The 19654-nt window shown below is 37.3% G+C and overlaps 1 protein-coding gene across 1 annotated transcript; it reads left to right on the plus strand.

Annotated features, from left to right (window-relative positions):
• Nucleotides 1-7095: 7095 nt before the first annotated feature.
• LOC127432525 (tapasin-related protein-like) lies at nt 7096-13826 on the plus strand. The gene is made up of 5 exons (XM_051683725.1): nt 7096-7177; nt 7343-7705; nt 7908-8222; nt 8704-8784; nt 11592-13826. Exons 1-5 carry the CDS (start codon nt 7132-7134, stop codon nt 11711-11713), a joined length of 927 nt encoding a protein of 308 aa, XP_051539685.1. The 5' UTR covers nt 7096-7131; the 3' UTR covers nt 11714-13826.
• Nucleotides 13827-19654: the final 5828 nt, after the last annotated feature.

Below are 19654 nucleotides of genomic sequence, written 5' to 3' on the forward strand. Positions count from 1 at the left end.
ATACCAGTCTCTTTGTTTTGTTATTCAAGTTGGCCTGTGTTATCCAAGTACCATTCCCTTTGCACCTCTAAAGACCCCAAAAATATGACTTCACATTTACTGAGCAAAATATCTTCACTGGGTTCCTCAACTGTCTCTTTAGGGACTCTTTTTCTCCAAAGTTAATTACCATAATTGTCAGGATATAAGACAAACACCATATCAAATACAGCATGCACAATCTTGACAGAGGCAGTGACATTTCACATTTTCAACTTCAATACACAATGCCTACAAATAGCACTGCGTATTTTTTTATAAATTAACGTGAGGAAATAGCTTTCAAAGGGCTTCCTATCACAGTGCTAAGATGTACAACTGAAACCTGTGTGCAACAGCATGCAGTAATTGAGTCTGAGCATGTCGTTCATGTGACTTTGTGGTCATGGTATGTAAAGAATTCACTCTTTTTTATTTCACATTTTTCCCATGTGATCTATATTAACCATGCATGCATCAGTGCTTCAGCATTTTCACAACCTCCTACACTGTGTGGTTAAAGTAACCAGACCTTACTGGTTCTGCAGTTCAGCCATCCAATCAGAGCATGTTGCTCTAAAAAAGAGTATTTGGTTGAGACAATTACAAACAAATAAGGGCTACGAGACACTTGGTTTAACTATTTGTAATTCCATGCACTTTTAGATGAACTCCATGCATTTTAGATAGTGACATAGATACAGGTCATGGTGTTTCCTCTCCAATGTAGCTTGACGTAAAACTAAACCCTGTTGCCTATACCCTCTGTTCCCATCCAGTCAATGAATCACTTTTGTTTCTGTATCAGCAAAGCACAAAACCTAAATCTTTTTTTGCTCCACTTTATTACACAGCTCTCTGGAATGCTCGATTCTGACTGGTCAATGGTGTCATCTAACAGCCTGATATTTCTGAGTAACTACATCTATCCACATTTCAGACCGCTCATCCGGGAATTGCAAGTCATCTTTCCTGCTTCTTGTATCCCTCTGCGATCTCTACAAGTAAGCTGATGAAACAATTTCAACTCAAATCAGTGTTTCATGCCCATTATTTATTGATTTGGCAAGTAGTCTTGTAATAAGATGCATAATGTGGAGTCAGACATTTATTAATTACAAAATAAACACCAACAGAATTTCAGATAGATGTGTTTGAAAAATGTTCAAAGTGGACTCACATAATTTGTTAATAGAATAATTGAGATGATATGAAATGCCAAATGTGATTGAAATTAACAAGAAATTATGCACCCATTTCTGAAGTAGTTATTTTGAATCTTAATTTGTTACTCAAAAAAGCATCTTACTGTCTCAAAAGTATTTGCATTAGTTGAAAAATTGTGCCCTATAACTGTTGCCCCTGAATCTACACAATATCACTTTAAACCCCCTAGGGGCCTTTTACCCCAAATTAGTTTTAACCCAAGTGAGGGAGCCTTTTACCCCAGGTCTTGGGTAAAAAGGCTCCCTTGCCACTTGTTTTCTTTTTCAAAACAACCTTCTGTTGGTATTTCTTTTCATACATATTATGTTCCTCCATCATTATTCAATAAAAAATAATGGATTTTCCTGAATCTTGATACATTTTGTGGCCAGAAAAAAAAGCGAATTTTCCTTAGGGTGTGTCTTTAGCCCCATTGTACCCTATGCAGAGCACTTTTCTGTTGCTGGTGTAATGGTGGCCAGCTGATAGATAGCTGTGCAATGTGTATAAACCTCACTCTCCTGACTTCAAGAGGCTGAAGCCTTTAGCCTCCTTGTTAGCGCACCCGCCTCCCATGCCGGAGACACCGGTTTGAGTCCCATACGGAGCTGGTAGAACAGGAGCGTAACAATGGTGCCATGACCCGGATTTTTGAGGTTAAGGGGGGTGAATGTAATGGTAGCCAGCTGATAGATAGTAGTGCAATGTGTATAAACCTCACTCTCCTGACCTTAAGAGGTGCACTAGCGACTGACGGTAGAGGCTGTAGCATTTAGCCTCCTTGTTAGCGCATCCGCCTCCCATGCCGGAGATGCTGGTTCGAGTCCCATACAGAGTGGGTAGAACAGGAACGTAACACTGGCGATTGGTAAGTCAATTACAATATAAAATTCAGTAACCACAAGTCAATAACATTACAGAAATATTATAGATGAGAGGGATAATTTACAGTCAGCCGGTTGATATCGAAAAAAGAAAAAAACAGACAGGGTGATCAGGACTCAAGGGGTTTATTTTGCGATAACACCTGGCTGACTGTACATAATCCTGATTATTACATGGCTACTAACCAAATAAAGAAATACATGGACAGAAAATATTGATTTGCATGAAGAAATAAATCGCTGAACAGGTAAAATGCACCTCTGGTTTGCGACCAGAGTTCTGTTGCTATTTATTCTGTGCAAATGACCATCCTCATTAACCAGCCTATTACAAGACTACTTGGCAAATAAATTAATAAATGGACATGAAACACTGATTTGCATATGAAATTATTTAATTATCCAAAATAATGAAATTAAATCCATGAAATCCACCTCCGGTTTGCGTCGGAGTTCTGTTGGTGTCTATTTTGTTAATAATGACCATCTGACTGCTCATTTCAAGTTTATTACAAGACTATTGCTGATAAATAATTATCTTAAATTATTTTATTTGCTTACTTGTAGAGATTGCACAGTGATCCGAGAAGCAGGAAAGATGGCTCAGATAGCCGGATGAGTGGTCTGATACGTCTTAATCCCGGATGTGCGGTTGTTACTTGAACATATCAGACCACTAGATGGCTGCATTGACCAATCAGAATCGAGTATTCCAGAGAGCCATGTAATATATATATATCCTTGTTTTGCTTTTGTTTTTATTAAAAAGATGTAGGCCTTCAACTTCGTTGCCATGACGACGTAACACCAGAAACCCTAAAACAACCATAGAAATTACAATTTAAACAACTTTACAGCTCAAATAATACAGTTTTAATAGAAGGATTAATGTACTTTTCTAAATTATATGCTTCACATGTCTGCCTTTAAACCCTCCAAAAATTGGCCCCATTCACTTCCACTGTAAGTGCCTCACTGTAACCTCGATTTTTGCTTCTTCTTTTTTTTCTTTTTTTTTTTTAAGAAAAGGAGGGACGAGTTGAAATTAAGCAGAATAAATAAATAAATATAGGGTCTGACCTTGGCTGTTCACTGCCCCCTTTGGTCTCATCGCCTGTTGTCTCACAATCCACCTAAACACTTCTCTCCTTGTTTTGCTTTTGTCTAAGATGTGACACCACTCTGCCACTGCATTTGTCCTCCTGCTATAATAGAATGAAAATCAATCAACCAAGTGTCCTGCAGGAATGTAACTGAAATGATAAAACCACTGATTTGGATATATTAGTAAGATAAAATTGTAAATATGAGCAATAATTTGGTATCTTGACTGAAATAGATAAGTTGACATGTCCTGCTGTGTGACATGCTATACTCTAAAACAGCATTTTGTTAATTCTTTAATAATCATTACGCATGCAGGTTTTATGAATATATTAATTGAGAAACTACATGGAATATTTGCACTGTAAAAAATAATTTCTCACACCACAGGGCCATTTGAAATGAACCAGTGAAAGCATAAAGGTGATAAAAATGGCAAACAACCTAAAGTCTTTATGTTGAAATAATACAAATTTTATGGACATGTTTTGCAAACCACCTTTTGCATGAACCACCCATGCATGTTTTTCCAAATCAACATGCATCACTTGTTGCAACACATTTTTACGTACTTTCACAATGTGTGGTCAAAGAATCAAGACTTCACTAATGCTTCAGTTCAGCCATCCAACAAGAGCGTGGCAGCGATGTCCTTATACCCCAAAGGGAACTCTTAGTAGAAACAATGATCTGTCTGTGTGGTTTTAAAAATGCACATTCCAACACCTGTGCAGTCACTCTAAGCAGTAGGCTAAACATATAGATCTGAAGAGTGTGGTAGCTGTGACCTTTATTGCTAGGTGCACTAGAAACATGAAATACATTATAGGAGGTGGATATAAATTCTCTTTTATGTCAAACAAACATTTGGCCATTTTATAAACATACAAATAATATACAGTAGTGGACAAAAATATTGGCACCCTTGGTAAATATGAGCAAAGAAGGCTGTGAAGAAAAATCTGCATTGTTTATCCTTTTGATCTTCCATTAAAAAATAAAAAAAAATCACAAAAATCTAACCTTTAATCCAGGGTGTGCTGAGTGACTCCAGCCAGGTCTCCTAAGCAACCAAATTGGCCCAGTTCCTAGGGAGGGTAGAGTCACATGGAGTAACATTCTCGTGGTCACTATAATGTGGTTCTCGCTCTCCGTGGAGCACGTGGTGAGTTGTGCATGGATTTCGTGGAGAATAGCGTGAGCCTCCACAAACACTAGGCCTCCGCGGTAACGCGCTCAATGAGCCACGTGATAAGAAGTGCGGATTGATGGTCTCAGACGCAGAGGCGACTGAGATTTGTCCTCCACCACCCGGATTGAGGCGAGTCACTACGCCACCACAAGGACTTAGAGCGCATTGGGAATTGGGCATTCCAAATTGGGGAAAAAAGGGGGAGAAAATAATAATAATAAAAAATCTAACCTTTAATTGAAGTAAAACAATTGAAACAAGGGAAATATCTCATTAATAAATTAATATATTTCTCCAAAACACATTGGCCAAAATCCTTGCCACCCTTTTATTCAATACTTTTTGCAACCTCCCTTTGCCAAGATAACAGCTCTGAGTCTTCTCTTATAATGTCTAATTAGTTTGGAGAACACCTGGCAAGGGATCTGAGACTATTCCTCCATACAGAATCTCTCCAGATCCTTCAAATTCAGAGGTCTATGTTGGTGGACGCTTCTCTTCAGTTCACCCCACAAATTTTCTATGGGGTTCAGGTCAGGGAACTAGGATGGCCATGGCAGAACCTTGATTTTGTGATCAGTGAACAATTTTTGTGTTGATTTTGGTGTTAGGTTTGGGTCATTGTCCTGCTGGAAGATCCAACCAGGGCCCATTATAAGCTTTCTGACAGAGGCAGCAAGGTTTAGATTTTTTATCTGTTGGTATTTGATAGAGTCCATGATGCCATGTATCCGAACAAGATGTCTAGGAAAAAAAAAAAACAGCCCCACAACATTAAAGATCCATCACCACATTTAACCGTGGGCATTGGGTACTTCTTTATCTCTGTGTGCGCCAAACCCATCTCTGGTGTTTGCTGCTAAAAAGCTCTTTTATTGTTTCGTCTGACCATAGAACCCAGTTGCATTTGAAGTTCCAGTAGTATCTGGCAAACTGAAGACGCTTGAGTTTGCTGTTGGATGAGAGCAGAGACTTTTTTTCTTGAAACCCTCCCAAACAACTTGTGGTGATGTAGGTGATGTCTGATATTTTTTTTTGAGACTTTCTGACCCTAAGACCCAACTAATTTCTGAAATTCTCCAGCTGTGATCCTTGGAGATTCTTTGGCCACTTGAATCATCCTCCTCACTGTGCGTGGAGACAATATAGACAATCGTCCTTTTCCAGGCCAATTGTTAACATCTCCAGTTGATTGGAACTTGTTAATTATTGCCCTGATGGTGGAAATGGGCATTTTCAGTGCTTTGGCTATTTTCTCATAGCCACTTCCCATTTTGTGAAGCTCAACAACCTTTTGCCACACATCAGAACTATATTCTTTAGTCTAACCCACTGTGATTGATGATAAAGGGAATTTGGCCTGTGTGTTACCTCATATTTATACCCCTGTAATACAGGAAGTCATGGCTGAACATTTTCATGTTCCTAGTCACCCAGGTGCGCTAAAAAATGAAAAATATGAATGAGAATATACTTCAGATATATTTTACTCATAAGAATTTCTAGGGGTGCCAATAAAAGTGGCCAACGTGTTTTGGAGAAAAATATTTATTTAATAATGAGCTATTTCCCCTCTTTCCATTGTTTTATTTCAATTAGAGGTCAGATTTCAGTGAATTTTTTTGAATGAAAGATCAAAAGGATAAACAAAGAAGATTTTTTCACAGCCTTCTTTGCTCATATTTGCCAAGGGTGCCAATATTTTGGCCACAACTGTATATGTATTTATTTATTATATAATAATATATAAAATATAAATATACACAATAAACATATATAAATAAGCTTTTTTTTTTTTAATCATAAGTTGCATTACAGCCCTATGAAGTAATTCTGATAATTATATTTTCATTTTGTTTACTTGGAACACTTTACATCTCAGTCAGGTTGATGCTGTTCATTTTAATCTCTTTCCATAAGCTTTTTTTAACCAAATGCAGACAAATATAAAAATGATCACTGTCGAAATCATCCTGTTTCTTCTCTGAGGGCAAAAGTGTCATTTAGCTTCATGAACCAAATACAGCTCAGGAATCGTGATACAAAACAGGTCATTGCAGTTGCTGTCAACGTGCACAACAATAAAAGTGCACCTCCCTTCAAACCAGCAACACGGATGGACTAACTTCTTCATTCTCCCTACTAGAAATACAACACAGTACAAAAAAAAGGATACAACAAGGTAAGAATATGGAAATTTAAATCTTGAAAGCCTTATAGACCATGAACATTATGCCATATATAAAAACAGATTACATTTATTCCATGCAGATTATTTTTATTTTCATTTTATGAATGGGTAGTTGACAAAATATGTACATAGACTTTTTTCAAAATCAAGATTTCAGGTTAGAATTTATGTATGAGGGAAAGTGTATATTTTAGGTGCTGTGACTGGTCTCTCCATTTCTTTTAAGTTGTTCACCATTTTTAATCACTTTACTAGTTCATATTAAATGGTCCTGCAGTGTAACAAATGAACTGTAAAAATCTGAAATATTCCATGAACTGTAGATGCTTAATGAATATGAGATAATAAAAGCTGCATGCATATTATAAAATGATTAGCAAAAAGATTTTTAGGAGTATAGCATGTCACACCGCAGGACATTTCAACTTTACAAAAGTATTTCATTTCAACTAACAAAATATAATATTTCATCACTTTAGATTAAGAGGTTAAAACAAAAAATCTATAATTTTCTGTTCTCTGTGCAGAAATTAACTATGCATTTCTATTGGACCAGCTGGATCCTTCTGTCTTTGTTTTCTGGTAATATCAATGTACTTTAATGCATTGGTTATGATAAAATATTGAATTTAATTTCTATATTGTCTAGCATGCCTGCTTAAAAAATCCAGTAACTGGTACATTGGTATGAACACTGAGCTTCTATACAAGTTTTTACAACCAAACATCCTAACATTTGTTTTTCAGCTTTGACAACAGAACTCATTGTGTTGAAAGGCACTCCAGTTCTTACTGTTCATCAGGGAATGTCAGTCAATATCAACTGTAACTACAACCTATCAAATGACACAGATATCATTTCAATACAACTGCACATAAATCATACACTGTGTTCATTCCTTTATGTTAACTCATGGAATAATCAGTCATGTAAAAACTACTGTCATGACCAAATCAGATGCATTTGGATTCCAAAGACTAGAGAAGCATCATTTGAGCTGTTAAATCTTCGAATAAATGATACTGGTACATACATATGTACTGTGAAAAGAAGTGCACCACCACCTGAAATGATTCTGGGAGAAGAAAGAACAAGGGTTCAAGTTATTGGTGAGCCAGTTACAACAAATCATCAATGCCTCCCAAATAAATGCTATGGCCACATACTGTATATGTTATATGATTTCATTTATAACACTGTAATAAATTCGTGGAGAACAATATCCATAAAATCAGAAAATTGTATAGTTATTAACATGTCCAAAAACATTTTGACTTTTCTATTTTCTCTATTTCTTTTCACTATTTGCAGCACGTCCTGTATTGTCAATGTCCTGTGTGAAGATACCAGATGGATCATCAATGATGCTGTGCAGCTCTGAGGGATTTTATCCTCATTCTTTTGAACAGTTGTGGATCAGAGATGGAGAAATCCTCAACAGCTCAAACTCACAGAAACACATCAATTACAGCACAAACCCAGCTGGATCGTTCACTCAGAAATCATACCTGGAGCTGCCACCACAAATGTTTGCTGTCACAATCTACTCCTGCTGGATAAACCACTCATCCTTAAATGAACCACTGATGGTCAGCTTATCAAGCTCTTCTTGTGATGGAAAATGGGGTATGTTTAAATATTACATATTTCTTATCTAAATTTGTAGTGTGTCATTTCTGCGCCACCCTTGCCACTGAACAGAATTGCAAAAATAAACTTTGTTTTCAAACAGCTTTCTGTATACTTCCCCTTTCTGCTGTTGATCGAACAAACAATCCCACCCAAAACTCATGCCATTGGTTGATAAAATTTTGTTGTGTCGGCTGGATGTGTCACTCAAAACAAACAGATACATTTTTATAGCACCATAGAGACTATAGTGTTCATAATTTACGAGAAAATCAACCTACGAATGGCTTACTTATAGTTGTATTTGCATATTAAGCACGGAGAGGAGAACATATTTTAACACCAAAAAATGAACACACTAAAAAACAAATTATTAGTCTCTCCACGTTGTTATGTGTGTACCACATTGTACTGTAAGCATAAATGAACATTTTAAATAATGTCTGCTGTAATTCTGTTCAATAATTTTCTCTTGTAGATGTAACTTTGACTGTGACAGTGGCGTTTGTCATCTCTGCAGTGCTGACCCCCATATTGATCATTGCAGTCATGTGCAAAGGTGATAGTAAGTCTCAAACATCATCATAATCCCTGATTCTTGTTTTTTATAGTTCAGTATATTTGTTATATAATATTAATGTTCTAAATTGTATTTATATTGTTTTTCACATAGCAAATGAACATGTTGTATGAGAAAAAATATAATATAATATAATATAATATAATATAATATAATATAATATAATATCAAGAGCAAGAGTGCTGATTTAGGGCCATATAACACAAATGCATTTGTGCATGGAACTACTTTCTTATGCGACGGATCAGAATTTGGCATTGCTGGTTCTGGTTGCTGGTTCAAAACAAATGATGTGTCCAAGCCTCTGTATCACGGCTTGGGCTGTATCTAATAAGTTATTGGAGAAACAAGGATGTGTGTGTGTGTGTGTGTGTGTGTGTGTGTGAGTGAGAGAGATAGAGAGAGAGAGAGAGAGAGAGAGAGAGAGAGAGATAGAGAGAGAGAGAGAGTATGGAGTATGGGCTTAATACACCCATTATATAAGAGTGGAGACAAATTCGACCCCAATAACTACCGAGCCATTTGTGTGAACAGTAATCTGGGGAAGACATTCTGCTGTATTCTGAATGCCCTGATACAGGCCTTCCTTACCAAGCACAATGTCTTGAGTAAGAGTCAGACTGAATTCCTACCAAACCACCGCACCACTGACCACATTCACACACTACGCACGATAGTCAACCAGCATGTTCATCAAAAAATCAAAGGAAAAATGTATGCATGTTTTGTTGATTTAAAAAAAAAAAAATCTTTTGATTCCATTTGGCATGATGGTCTATATTATAAAATTCTACAATCCGGCATTGGGGGTAAAATGTACAACACTATCAAATCTATGTATTCGGACAACAGGTGCGGAGTTAAAATTGGCAATAAAAGAACAGAATTCTTCACTCAAGGGCGTGGAGTGAGACAGGGCTGCAGGGTCCAACTCTGTTCAGCTTTTACATTAATGAGTTAGCAGTGCTACTGGAACAATTTGCAACACCTGGACTTACTCTAAATAATTCTGAAGTTAAATTTCTTCTCTATGCAGATGATCTGGTGCTGCTGTCAGCTACTGCACAAGGGCTACAGCAGCACCTGGACCTGCTGGAAAACTACTGTCAGAACTAGGCCCTGACAGTCAATTTGAAAAAAAAAAAAAAACTAAAATTATGATCTTCCAGATACACATTCACTCTGGGAAACACTGCAATAGAACACACCCTACACTATGACTACCTCGGTCTAAAAATCAGTGCTTATGGGGGTTTTGGTCTGGCAGTGAATGCACTAAAAGAGAAAGCTAGAAGAGCATTCTATGCTATTAAGGGCAAATTTACCCAAGTAGACATTCCTGTAACAATTTGGAGTAAAATCTTTGATGGTATTATTATGCCTACTGCTCTGTACGTTTGTGAGGTTAGGGGTCCACTCTGTCTGGCAGATGCAGGTGTTACTGGGGGAGGACAATCATGCATCAGTTGCAGCAAAATTCATTTTTGTAGTGCACACCCTCAGAAACCAATTACTGCCTTAATGTACTTCGTTCAAAGTATTTTATTATTTTATTTTTTTATGTTCATAATGTCTTGTTAAATGCTTATTTTATTTAATGTTGTATAGTGTATATTGTTATTATAGTTTTTTTTATTTTATTCATTACCTGGCACCTTATTTTAATTCTATTTTTATTGTTATTTATTTATTTATTTATTTATTTATTGTCCTGTCTTGTCATTATCTGTTTTGTGTATTAATACTTTGGTAATATTGTATGTAAACACAATCATGCTAATAAAGTACTTTAAAATTGAAAATTTTGAGAGAGAGAGAGAGAGTGAGAGAGAGAGAGAGATGATGATGATGATGATGCTATAGTGTCTTAGTCAGCTTTCTGAAGATAATGTCATTTTGGTCAAATTCATCCTATTTTCTCTGTGGAAAAATAGCCGTTCAAGCGGGGGTATTTCTCTCTATTTCGCGGTAGCTGGTGCCCAAGAGTCATTCACTATAGAAACTGCAATCTCCTCTGCCATTTTGAACAGTATTTTCTTTCTAATGTGGAAAGTCCACATTAGGTAAGCGCCATGAATTTGTGTATTTAATCAGTCTGTTGTGTCACAGCTGTGATGAGCCTTAATGCTAAAGTTGTTAGTTTAAAGCCATTTAAAGCTATTTCCTAGCTTTAGTAGTGTAGTAGTAATACGAGCGATCACGAAGTGCAAATTAATGTAAACACTGACTGACGCTTGACTCACTTCACGTCACCAACTGGCTCATATTACACACAAAAATGGTCTTTTGCCACCACCTGCTTGCTAAAATATGTAATATCACAAAATTAAATGTAAAGATACACCTCTTAACATATCTGCACTGCTCTTACACTTTAGTTTAGAACGGCATGAACACAAGCGGAGTGATACACACAGTGAAATTGTCAAAGTGCTGATAGTGTGAGACCATCAGTACTCATAGAAAGTCTCTCATCCAATCAGATTCGAGGACCGGAACTAACTGTTGTATATAATATAATATAATATAATATAATATAATATAATATTCACCACAGTATGTTTTTAAAAAGTGACATAAAGTTACAGATTTCCCACACTGGTTTTATTTGTTTGGGCCTCAGGGTCCCCAGATGTCTACGTACCTGAATGTGATCACAGAATATATAATGTTGAATGGGTAACACTTGTAAATAAATAAATATGTGGAATTAATTTCTTCTCATGTGACAAAGGTTTATCATCACATGTGTGCAATATCTGAATGCTGTTTTCATGTTCTTTCAGGAAAAGCCTGTGAGTATCACCAGTCTGTAGAAGTGAATGTCCCACATGAGAATGTCTTCCACTCTCATCTGCAGTCTGAAGTGTTCTATAGTCTTGCCAGTCTCCAGTTATCTCCACACTAAACACTGACTAAAGACCATTTACGATGACAGACCATCTGATATATAGGCCTAGCATTTACTACCCTGTAAACAATTCATTCTCTTCCTACTTGTACAGGGCCGCATTAAGGTATTCCGGGGCCCCAGGTCTTACAGTTTTGCTGGGCCCAGAGATTCAGGGGGTTGTGCCCGAGGTGGAACGTTGTTACTCTATGACCATGTGCGACACGTCCGCATTTCGCTGTTGCGCACCGTCTCCGTGCAGCGTTTCCCGCTGCACGCGTTTATACCGGATGAGTCCTCCTAGGTTTATGTAAGAAACAAGCCGATAATTAAAACATATTTAACTTTAAATTGGCACTTCCGTCCAGGGTTCTGATGCTGTTTAAAATGGCCAAACTCTCGCGTGACATTCAGCTATGTGATGCGTCAACTGCTGGAAGGAAGCGTTTTTTAAAAGTTAATAATGTTTTAATTTTTGATTTATTTTTTACACAAACATATCAATTTGCTCCAGAAGACATTTATTGATTGACTGGTGTCGCATGGATTACTTTTATGCTGCCTAAATGTGACATTTGGACCGTCAAACTGCTGGCACCCATTCACTTGCATTATAACAGGGGTCCCCAGACTATGGCCCGTGGGCCGAATTCGGCCCTCCAAAATGCTTTGGACGGCCCGGACTGGAAACGTGAGACTGCACACTGCGGTTCACAATATGATAGATACGTATACTTTGTTGTCATTTGTAGGGACATACTTATGATGCTTAAACAAGTCTTTTAGTAGAATTGTTGAGACGCAAATTTTAATAAATGATAATTAGATTTTTTCTGATTGTGAATAACTGAATAATCAGCTTTTTCCTTGTTCAAAGGGTAAAAGACAGTCATTTGGTGCAATCTACTTGTGCAAAAGTGGACAATGAACAAATGAACTAATCTGAACGAATCTTTTTGGTGAACAGATTAAAAAGACCGTCAAAATCAAAATTCAAAATCAAAGTTCTTTGAGCCAATGGATGGATCCACTGATGTAAGATGAAGTAGGCTAAAATGTAACATTTCACACAGGTTTTATGTTTTTTCTTGTTAGCCTACAATAGAAAAACATAATGAAAGTTCTGTTGAAATGACTGGACCTTGACATGCACACGTCAGTGAACAGAAATAGCATGTATGCAGTGACAAAGCAGGACTACCTTAATTAAATTGCTAAGAAATTTATACATACAGTAAAGTTACCAATATTAAAATGATGTTCTGTGAATGGATTTAATTGTAAAAATTAATCCATATAATAAAAGCAGAATAATAATCTCTGTGACAAAAATACCTTAGGCTATTCTGGCCCCCCTTGAAAACACAGCCAAAAAAAGCAAATGGCAGCAAAACGTTTGGGGACCCCTTCATTATTAGGACCTGACAGAGCTCTATCTTCTTCTAAATCTCTTTATATGTGTTCTGTTGAAGAAAGACAGTTATACACATCTAATGAGTGAATTTTCATTTTTGGGTGAACGAATTCTTTAAGCCTAGGTTAGCATGTGCATTAATGCGGCCTTGTACTTGTAATCTATTTTCCATTTTATCTATTCTAAACACTCCATAGACTGTCATTGTTACAAGTACCTCTTTTGATGAACTAAGTGCAAAAAGTTGAGAAATAAAACTTTTTTATTATGTTGGTGAGGCTATCCTTATGAGGACTCTTCATAGACATAATGATTTTTATACTGTTTGAACTATAGATTATATCCCCTAACCCTAACCCTACCCCTAAACCTAACTCTCACAAAAAACTTTCTGCACTTTTACATTTAAAAAAAAAAAAACATCGTTTAGTGTGTTTTTAAAGCGATATGAATTATGGGGACACTAGAAATGTCCTCATAAACCACATTTATAGCATAATACCCTTGTAATTACAGTTTGTAACCAAAAAAATGTCCTTGTAAACCACCCAAACCCACCCACACACACACACACACAGTGGGTTTTCAACAAGTTTGTCATATTAGTGAGGACATTTTCAAAATTTCGGCACTCATAAATATAGTGAAACCTGTATACACACACACACACTTTCACACACACACACAGTCCCTGCATCAAAGCTAATAAACATGTATAATCATGCAAATTGGTGTGTCCTACAGTGTTGCATTCTGCTTTCATGTCTCCAATGCACACATAGCCAATATAATGAGTAAGTTGATAAAGCAGGCCATAACTGTTGGTCTAGGATCAGTTTCCCAAAGCTAAAAGCAAACCTTAACAATCAGTGAAACGCAATAACTGACTCAAGATCAGTGGTTGTGGATAACATTTTCCCAATCGCAGGCTGCATTCATGTGCAGAGAAAACATAGCTATAATTGATTGTACTTTTTTTTTTAAATAATACAACTTTTCTTAAATGAAGGCAGCGTGATTTGTGGATTAATTATTACGTTGTTTTGGTAGCATTAAACATATTTTCATCTTAAAAAATGTATTAAATTACGTCTCCACATATATGCTGTACAGAGCACCCCCATTATTTTCAGAAGCACCCTCAGCGATTTTGATCTGGAACTGGGCCTGTCAAGAGGTATTAGAGGTATCAGATTTTTGTCTGGTGTAGAATGCTGATGTACAGTATATCCATGAAATACCCATTACTTATAACTTTTGGAAAGGCGGAAATTGTAAAAGATTTACATCCATTTTACATTTCTTCAGTATTGTCTGTACAACCATTATTTTAATGTGCTTCCACTTTGTTGCACACCAGTCTGTTGAACACTAAATTAAAACTTTAAATGTCGTCAGACGCCCCCCTTCCTGTTTAAGAGGGCAAAAATAATGTACACGGTGCACCAGACTTTGTTACTGTTCAAAAAGGTCACAAAAGACTGGGTGTCATCTGACTACAGCAACCTTTGCCGATCAAAATAATAATAATAAAAAAAAATCTTTAAAGTTATTTTTATCAAAACATAAATGAAAATTGATGTGACACTTTTCACATCACTCTTCCAAACAAGCCAGATTTACAGGGCTCTACAGTAATATTGTTGTCTGATGTACACAATGACAAGTCTCAAGGCAAGTCATGTAGCCTCTTCAAAGTCTATTGCCAACCTCTCTGATCAGTGTCTTTGATTGTTCATCCAGTTTGCTTCAATGGAAGTAAGTGTAGATGAATGCCTTTCACATTACACCTCTTAATGACAGTCCTCTGTAAAAAGTGGGAACCTGCAATTGTTACCTTAAGGAGCTGTTTCCCATTTTTGGATAGCATACGTGCAAAACTTAAGCCTAAAAATAGGCTTTCATATGTGAAAACATGCACTCTGATATTGTAAATATATTGTAATAAAGTAATTGCACACTTTTCAAAGGGCTTCCTATGACAACATAAACCTTCTATGCAGCACTTCTTCTATACACACCTCCCACACTATGTGGTTAAAGTAAGTAGACCACGACTGACAACAGAGTGTAGTGTAGTGTTTGCCCTAAAAGGAGACTCTTAGTAGAGACAAATGTTTGCCTCGATGCTTTTTGAAACTGCACATCCTGTCCACTGGCTCAACACACAATTATGAGACATGCTGGGGATATACTGACCCTTTTTGCAAGTGAATCAGGTTATTGGAGAAGGTGATACATTTTCTCTTGGAAGACATGAAGACATTTTTAATAGTTAACCCAAAAATGAAAATTCTCTAATTTACTCACCCTTATGCCATCCCAGATGTGTATGACTTTCTTTTTTCAGCAGAACACAAATTAAGATTTTTAGAATAATTTCTCAGCTCTTTTGATTCATACAATGCAAGTGAATGGGTGCCAATATTTTGAAGCTCCAAAAATCACACAACTCAGCATAAAAGTAATCCATAAAACTCCAGTGGTTAAATCAATCTCCAGAAGCGATTTGATAGGTGTAGGTGAGAAACAGATCAATAATTAAGTAATTTATAATTACTATAAATTCCCTTCCCTGCTCAGTCAGCCTCCACTTTAATTTTCACATTCTTCTTCTTGTGTTTTGGTGATTCACATTCTTCATTCATACGCCCCCCCCCCCCCCCCCCCCAACTGGGCAGGAGGAAGAATTTATAGCAAAAATGGATTTAAATATTGTTCTGTTTCTCACTCACACCTCATTTCAGAAGATATGTATTTAACCACTGGAGTCATATGGATTACTTTTATGATCCTTTTTTTTGGAGCATCAAAATTTTGGCACCAATTCACTTGCATTGTATGGACCTACAGAGCTGAAATATTCTTCTAAAAATCTTAATTTGTTTTTTGCAGAAGAAAGAAAGTCATACACATATGGGATGGCATGAGGGTGAGTACTGTAAATAATAAAATAATTTTCATTTTTGGGTGTACTATTCCTTTAAGGATTTTAAGGAAATGTTATATTCAGTGCAAATGCAGATTGAGATACAGTCAAATGTACAATCTATCTTTGTCAACAATATTCAATTTCTTTTCTGAGATAAAAATTGCCACTTTGCCCAATAAACTGATTAACAGCAAGCAATCTTGATACACAGGAGGTCAGTGCTGTAATCTGTTCCTGTACCCTGACATCAACCCCATTCTGCTGAGTTATTGACAAGTGCCATCTCCCATCAGACTTGTTTGCATCATCTCGAGTGTGTTACCTTTTCCTGTGACGCTACTGATAGTCCATTGCATGAGCAGCTTCAGAGACATGGGTTCTGGTCCAATGGAAACCAGGAAGTAAACATGTTCACAACATAAATCATGAGTGCAATTTGGAGGTTGCATTTTGCTTCTAAGATTATATATTTTCTCCACTGACCGTTAGGTTTAGGGTTTGGGCATATGGTTTATAAAAAATGTATTCCTGTTGACTGTATTACATCATTTACAACTAAAAACAAATCACTTTTGGCGCCACTGTGTGGAAATTTCACCCAGAAATTGTATGCTCACACATTCCCATACATTCAACAACACTTCCAGCTTCTGCCACTGGGGGCTGTGCTTGGTAAGCACAGGCCGATTACAGCTGAAGAACTTTCAACCTACTGTTGCTAAATTCACTGTTAGATTATCAACCAGTTTCATGCAGCAACAAACCTGTCAGAGTCCAGTCACATCCACACTAAAACAATTGACTGAAAACAGTTCACAATCACTGACTGAGCTGGTAATTATCATGTATTACACCATCCAAAGTCTTTAAATGTCAATAAATGTATCCATGTTGGTTTAGCTTCTGTGTCTTTGCTTAACATCTATTGACTGTATCCTTATGGAGTAAAGTCCAGCGAGACAATGTATTTAGATCCTCGTCTGTATGGTGGCTCCATTTCTCTTGGGAAAGACAATAATGTTTTTGTCCGGATCACTATGCAGCACTCTGGTCATGACGGGTCTAAAGGTGGACTGAATGGCCTCCTTGATTTCCCCCACCAGTCGGACATAGATATGATAAGGTTTACAATAAGGTTTTGGAACTACACCTGGGCAGCATAGTGTATGTATGTAGTGGTGTGTTGTGTGTGCAGGAAGTTCCAAAATAGAAAGAGCATTTCTTGAAGTAATTGTGTTCATGATATAAAATGCTACCAACACAGTTATCAAATTAGAAGTTAAATTAATCAAATGACTGGTACTCTTCACATCTCCTGCACAGCAAGAAAAATCTTCCTGTTGATATATTGTAGAAATGTGTTTGAAATTATTAACTCTCAAAATGACAGTTTCAGCAATTTAGTGTAAGATAAATGAGAACTTCGGTCTGTCTTACAAATGAATAATTTTTAATTAACCTCCTGAGACTCAAGCATGAATGCTGTGTGCATTTTCCATTTCCCTTTTTGATTTGTAACTAGTAGCACCTAATAAAAAAGCAAACAAATAAAATAATAATAATAATAATTAAAGCTAATGGTTTTCCATAAACAAACTGTCAACATACTTTATGTGGACAGCAGGACTAAGATATTAAATTTTAAATAATACCAAGCTATAGAAAGTCAGATATTTTTTTTTATCAAACTGTTTATTATGTTTCCAGGAGTGCTGGTTATTCATGTTTTTGCGACGTTATAGACTATAACAGCTGTTTTTCTGTTAAGCTGAATAAATAATTCTTATTAAAATTAATGGCCCGCATCATCCAATCACTGCCAACCATGTTAAAATTAAATTTAGCATTATAAATTCTGAATCTATGCACTGATTACCATTGTCCCATGTCTGCCAAACATCAGAATCAGAATCAGAATCAGCATTATTGCCAAGTGTGCTTACACATACAAGGAATTTGTCTTGGTGACAGGAGCTTCCAGTGTACAACAATACAAAAACAATACAAAAACAGCAGCAAGACATAGATAATAATAAAAAATAAAAAATACAACTAATTATACACATACGTACATACACACACATACATACATACACACATACACATGCGTAGTGCAAATCTAATACAATCTATTATGTACACTGTAAATACAAATCTGTTGTGTACAGTGCAATTTTTTATTTGTATTTTTTTTCAGAGGAATGAAACGGCAGAAGAGGTTTGATGTGTTGGATAAATATAAGAAAGACTAAACTGTGTATTGCACATAGTTATTGCTCACTGGGGCAATTTAACTGTTCATGAGATGGATAGCCTGAGGGAAAAAACTGTTCCTGTGCCTGACAGTTCTGGTGCTCAGAGCTCTGAAGCATCGGCCAGAAGGCAACAGTTCAAAAAGGTAGTGGGCAGGATGAGTGGGGTCCAGAGTGATTTTTCCAGCCTTTTTCCTCACTCTGGAAGTGTATAGTTCTTGAAGGGGGGCAGGGGGCAACCAATAATCCTCTCAGCAGTCCGACCTGTTCTTTGTAGTCTTCTGATGTCTGATTTCGTAGCTGAACCAAACCAGACAGTTATTGAAGTGCAGAGGACAGACTCAATGACCGCTGAGTACAACTGTAACAGCAGCGCCTGTGGAAGGTTGAATTTCCTCAGCTGGTGAAGGAAGTACAACCTCTGCTGGGCCTTTTTCACAATGGAGTCAATGTGGGTCTCCCACTTCAGGTCCTGTGAGATGGTAGTACCCAGGAACCTGAATGACTTCACTGCTGCCACAGTGCTGTTTAGAATGATGGGGTGGGGGGGGGATCAGTGTTGGAGTGTTTCTCCTAAAGTCCACAATGATCTCCACCGTTTTGAGCATGTTCAGCTCAAGGATGTTTTGACTGCACCAGACAGCCAGCTGTTTAACCTCCCTTCTCTATGCAGACTCATCGTCATCTCGGATGAGGCCGATGAAAGTGGTGTCGTCTGCAAACTTCAGGAGCTTGACAGAGGGGTCCTTGGCGTTGCAGTCATTGGTGTAGAGGGAGAAGAGTAGTGGGGAGAGCACACATTGGGGGGCACCAGTGCTGATTGTACAGGTGCTGGAAGTGAGTTTCCCCTGTCTCATAAGCTGCTGCCTGTCCATCAGAAAGCTGGTAATCCACTGACAGATAGACATGGGAACAGAGTGTTGGTGTAATTTATTCTGGAGTATAGCTAGGTGGTATTGAAAGCTGAACTGAAGTCCACAAAAAGGATCCTTGCATATGTCCCTGGTCTATCCATATGTTGCAGGATATGATGCAATCCCATGTTGACTGCATCATCCACAGACCTGTTTGCTCGATAAGCAAATTGAAGGGGATCTAGAAAGGGTCCAGTGATGTTCTTCAGGTGGGCCAACACCAGTCTCTCAAATGATTTCATGACCACAGACGTCAGGGCGACAGGTCTGTAGTCATTAAGTCCTGTGATTTTTGGTTTCTTTGGGACAGGAATAATGATTGAGCGTTTGAAGCAGCATGGGACTTCATACTGCTCCAGTGATCTATTGAAGATCTGTGTGAAGATGGGGGCCAGCTGGTTAGCACAGGATTGAAGACACGCTGGTGAGACGCCATCTGGGCCTGAA

Source organism: Myxocyprinus asiaticus, chromosome 42 (assembly GCF_019703515.2).
Source record: "Myxocyprinus asiaticus isolate MX2 ecotype Aquarium Trade chromosome 42, UBuf_Myxa_2, whole genome shotgun sequence".
In the NCBI taxonomy this organism is placed as follows: domain Eukaryota; kingdom Metazoa; phylum Chordata; class Actinopteri; order Cypriniformes; family Catostomidae; genus Myxocyprinus; species Myxocyprinus asiaticus.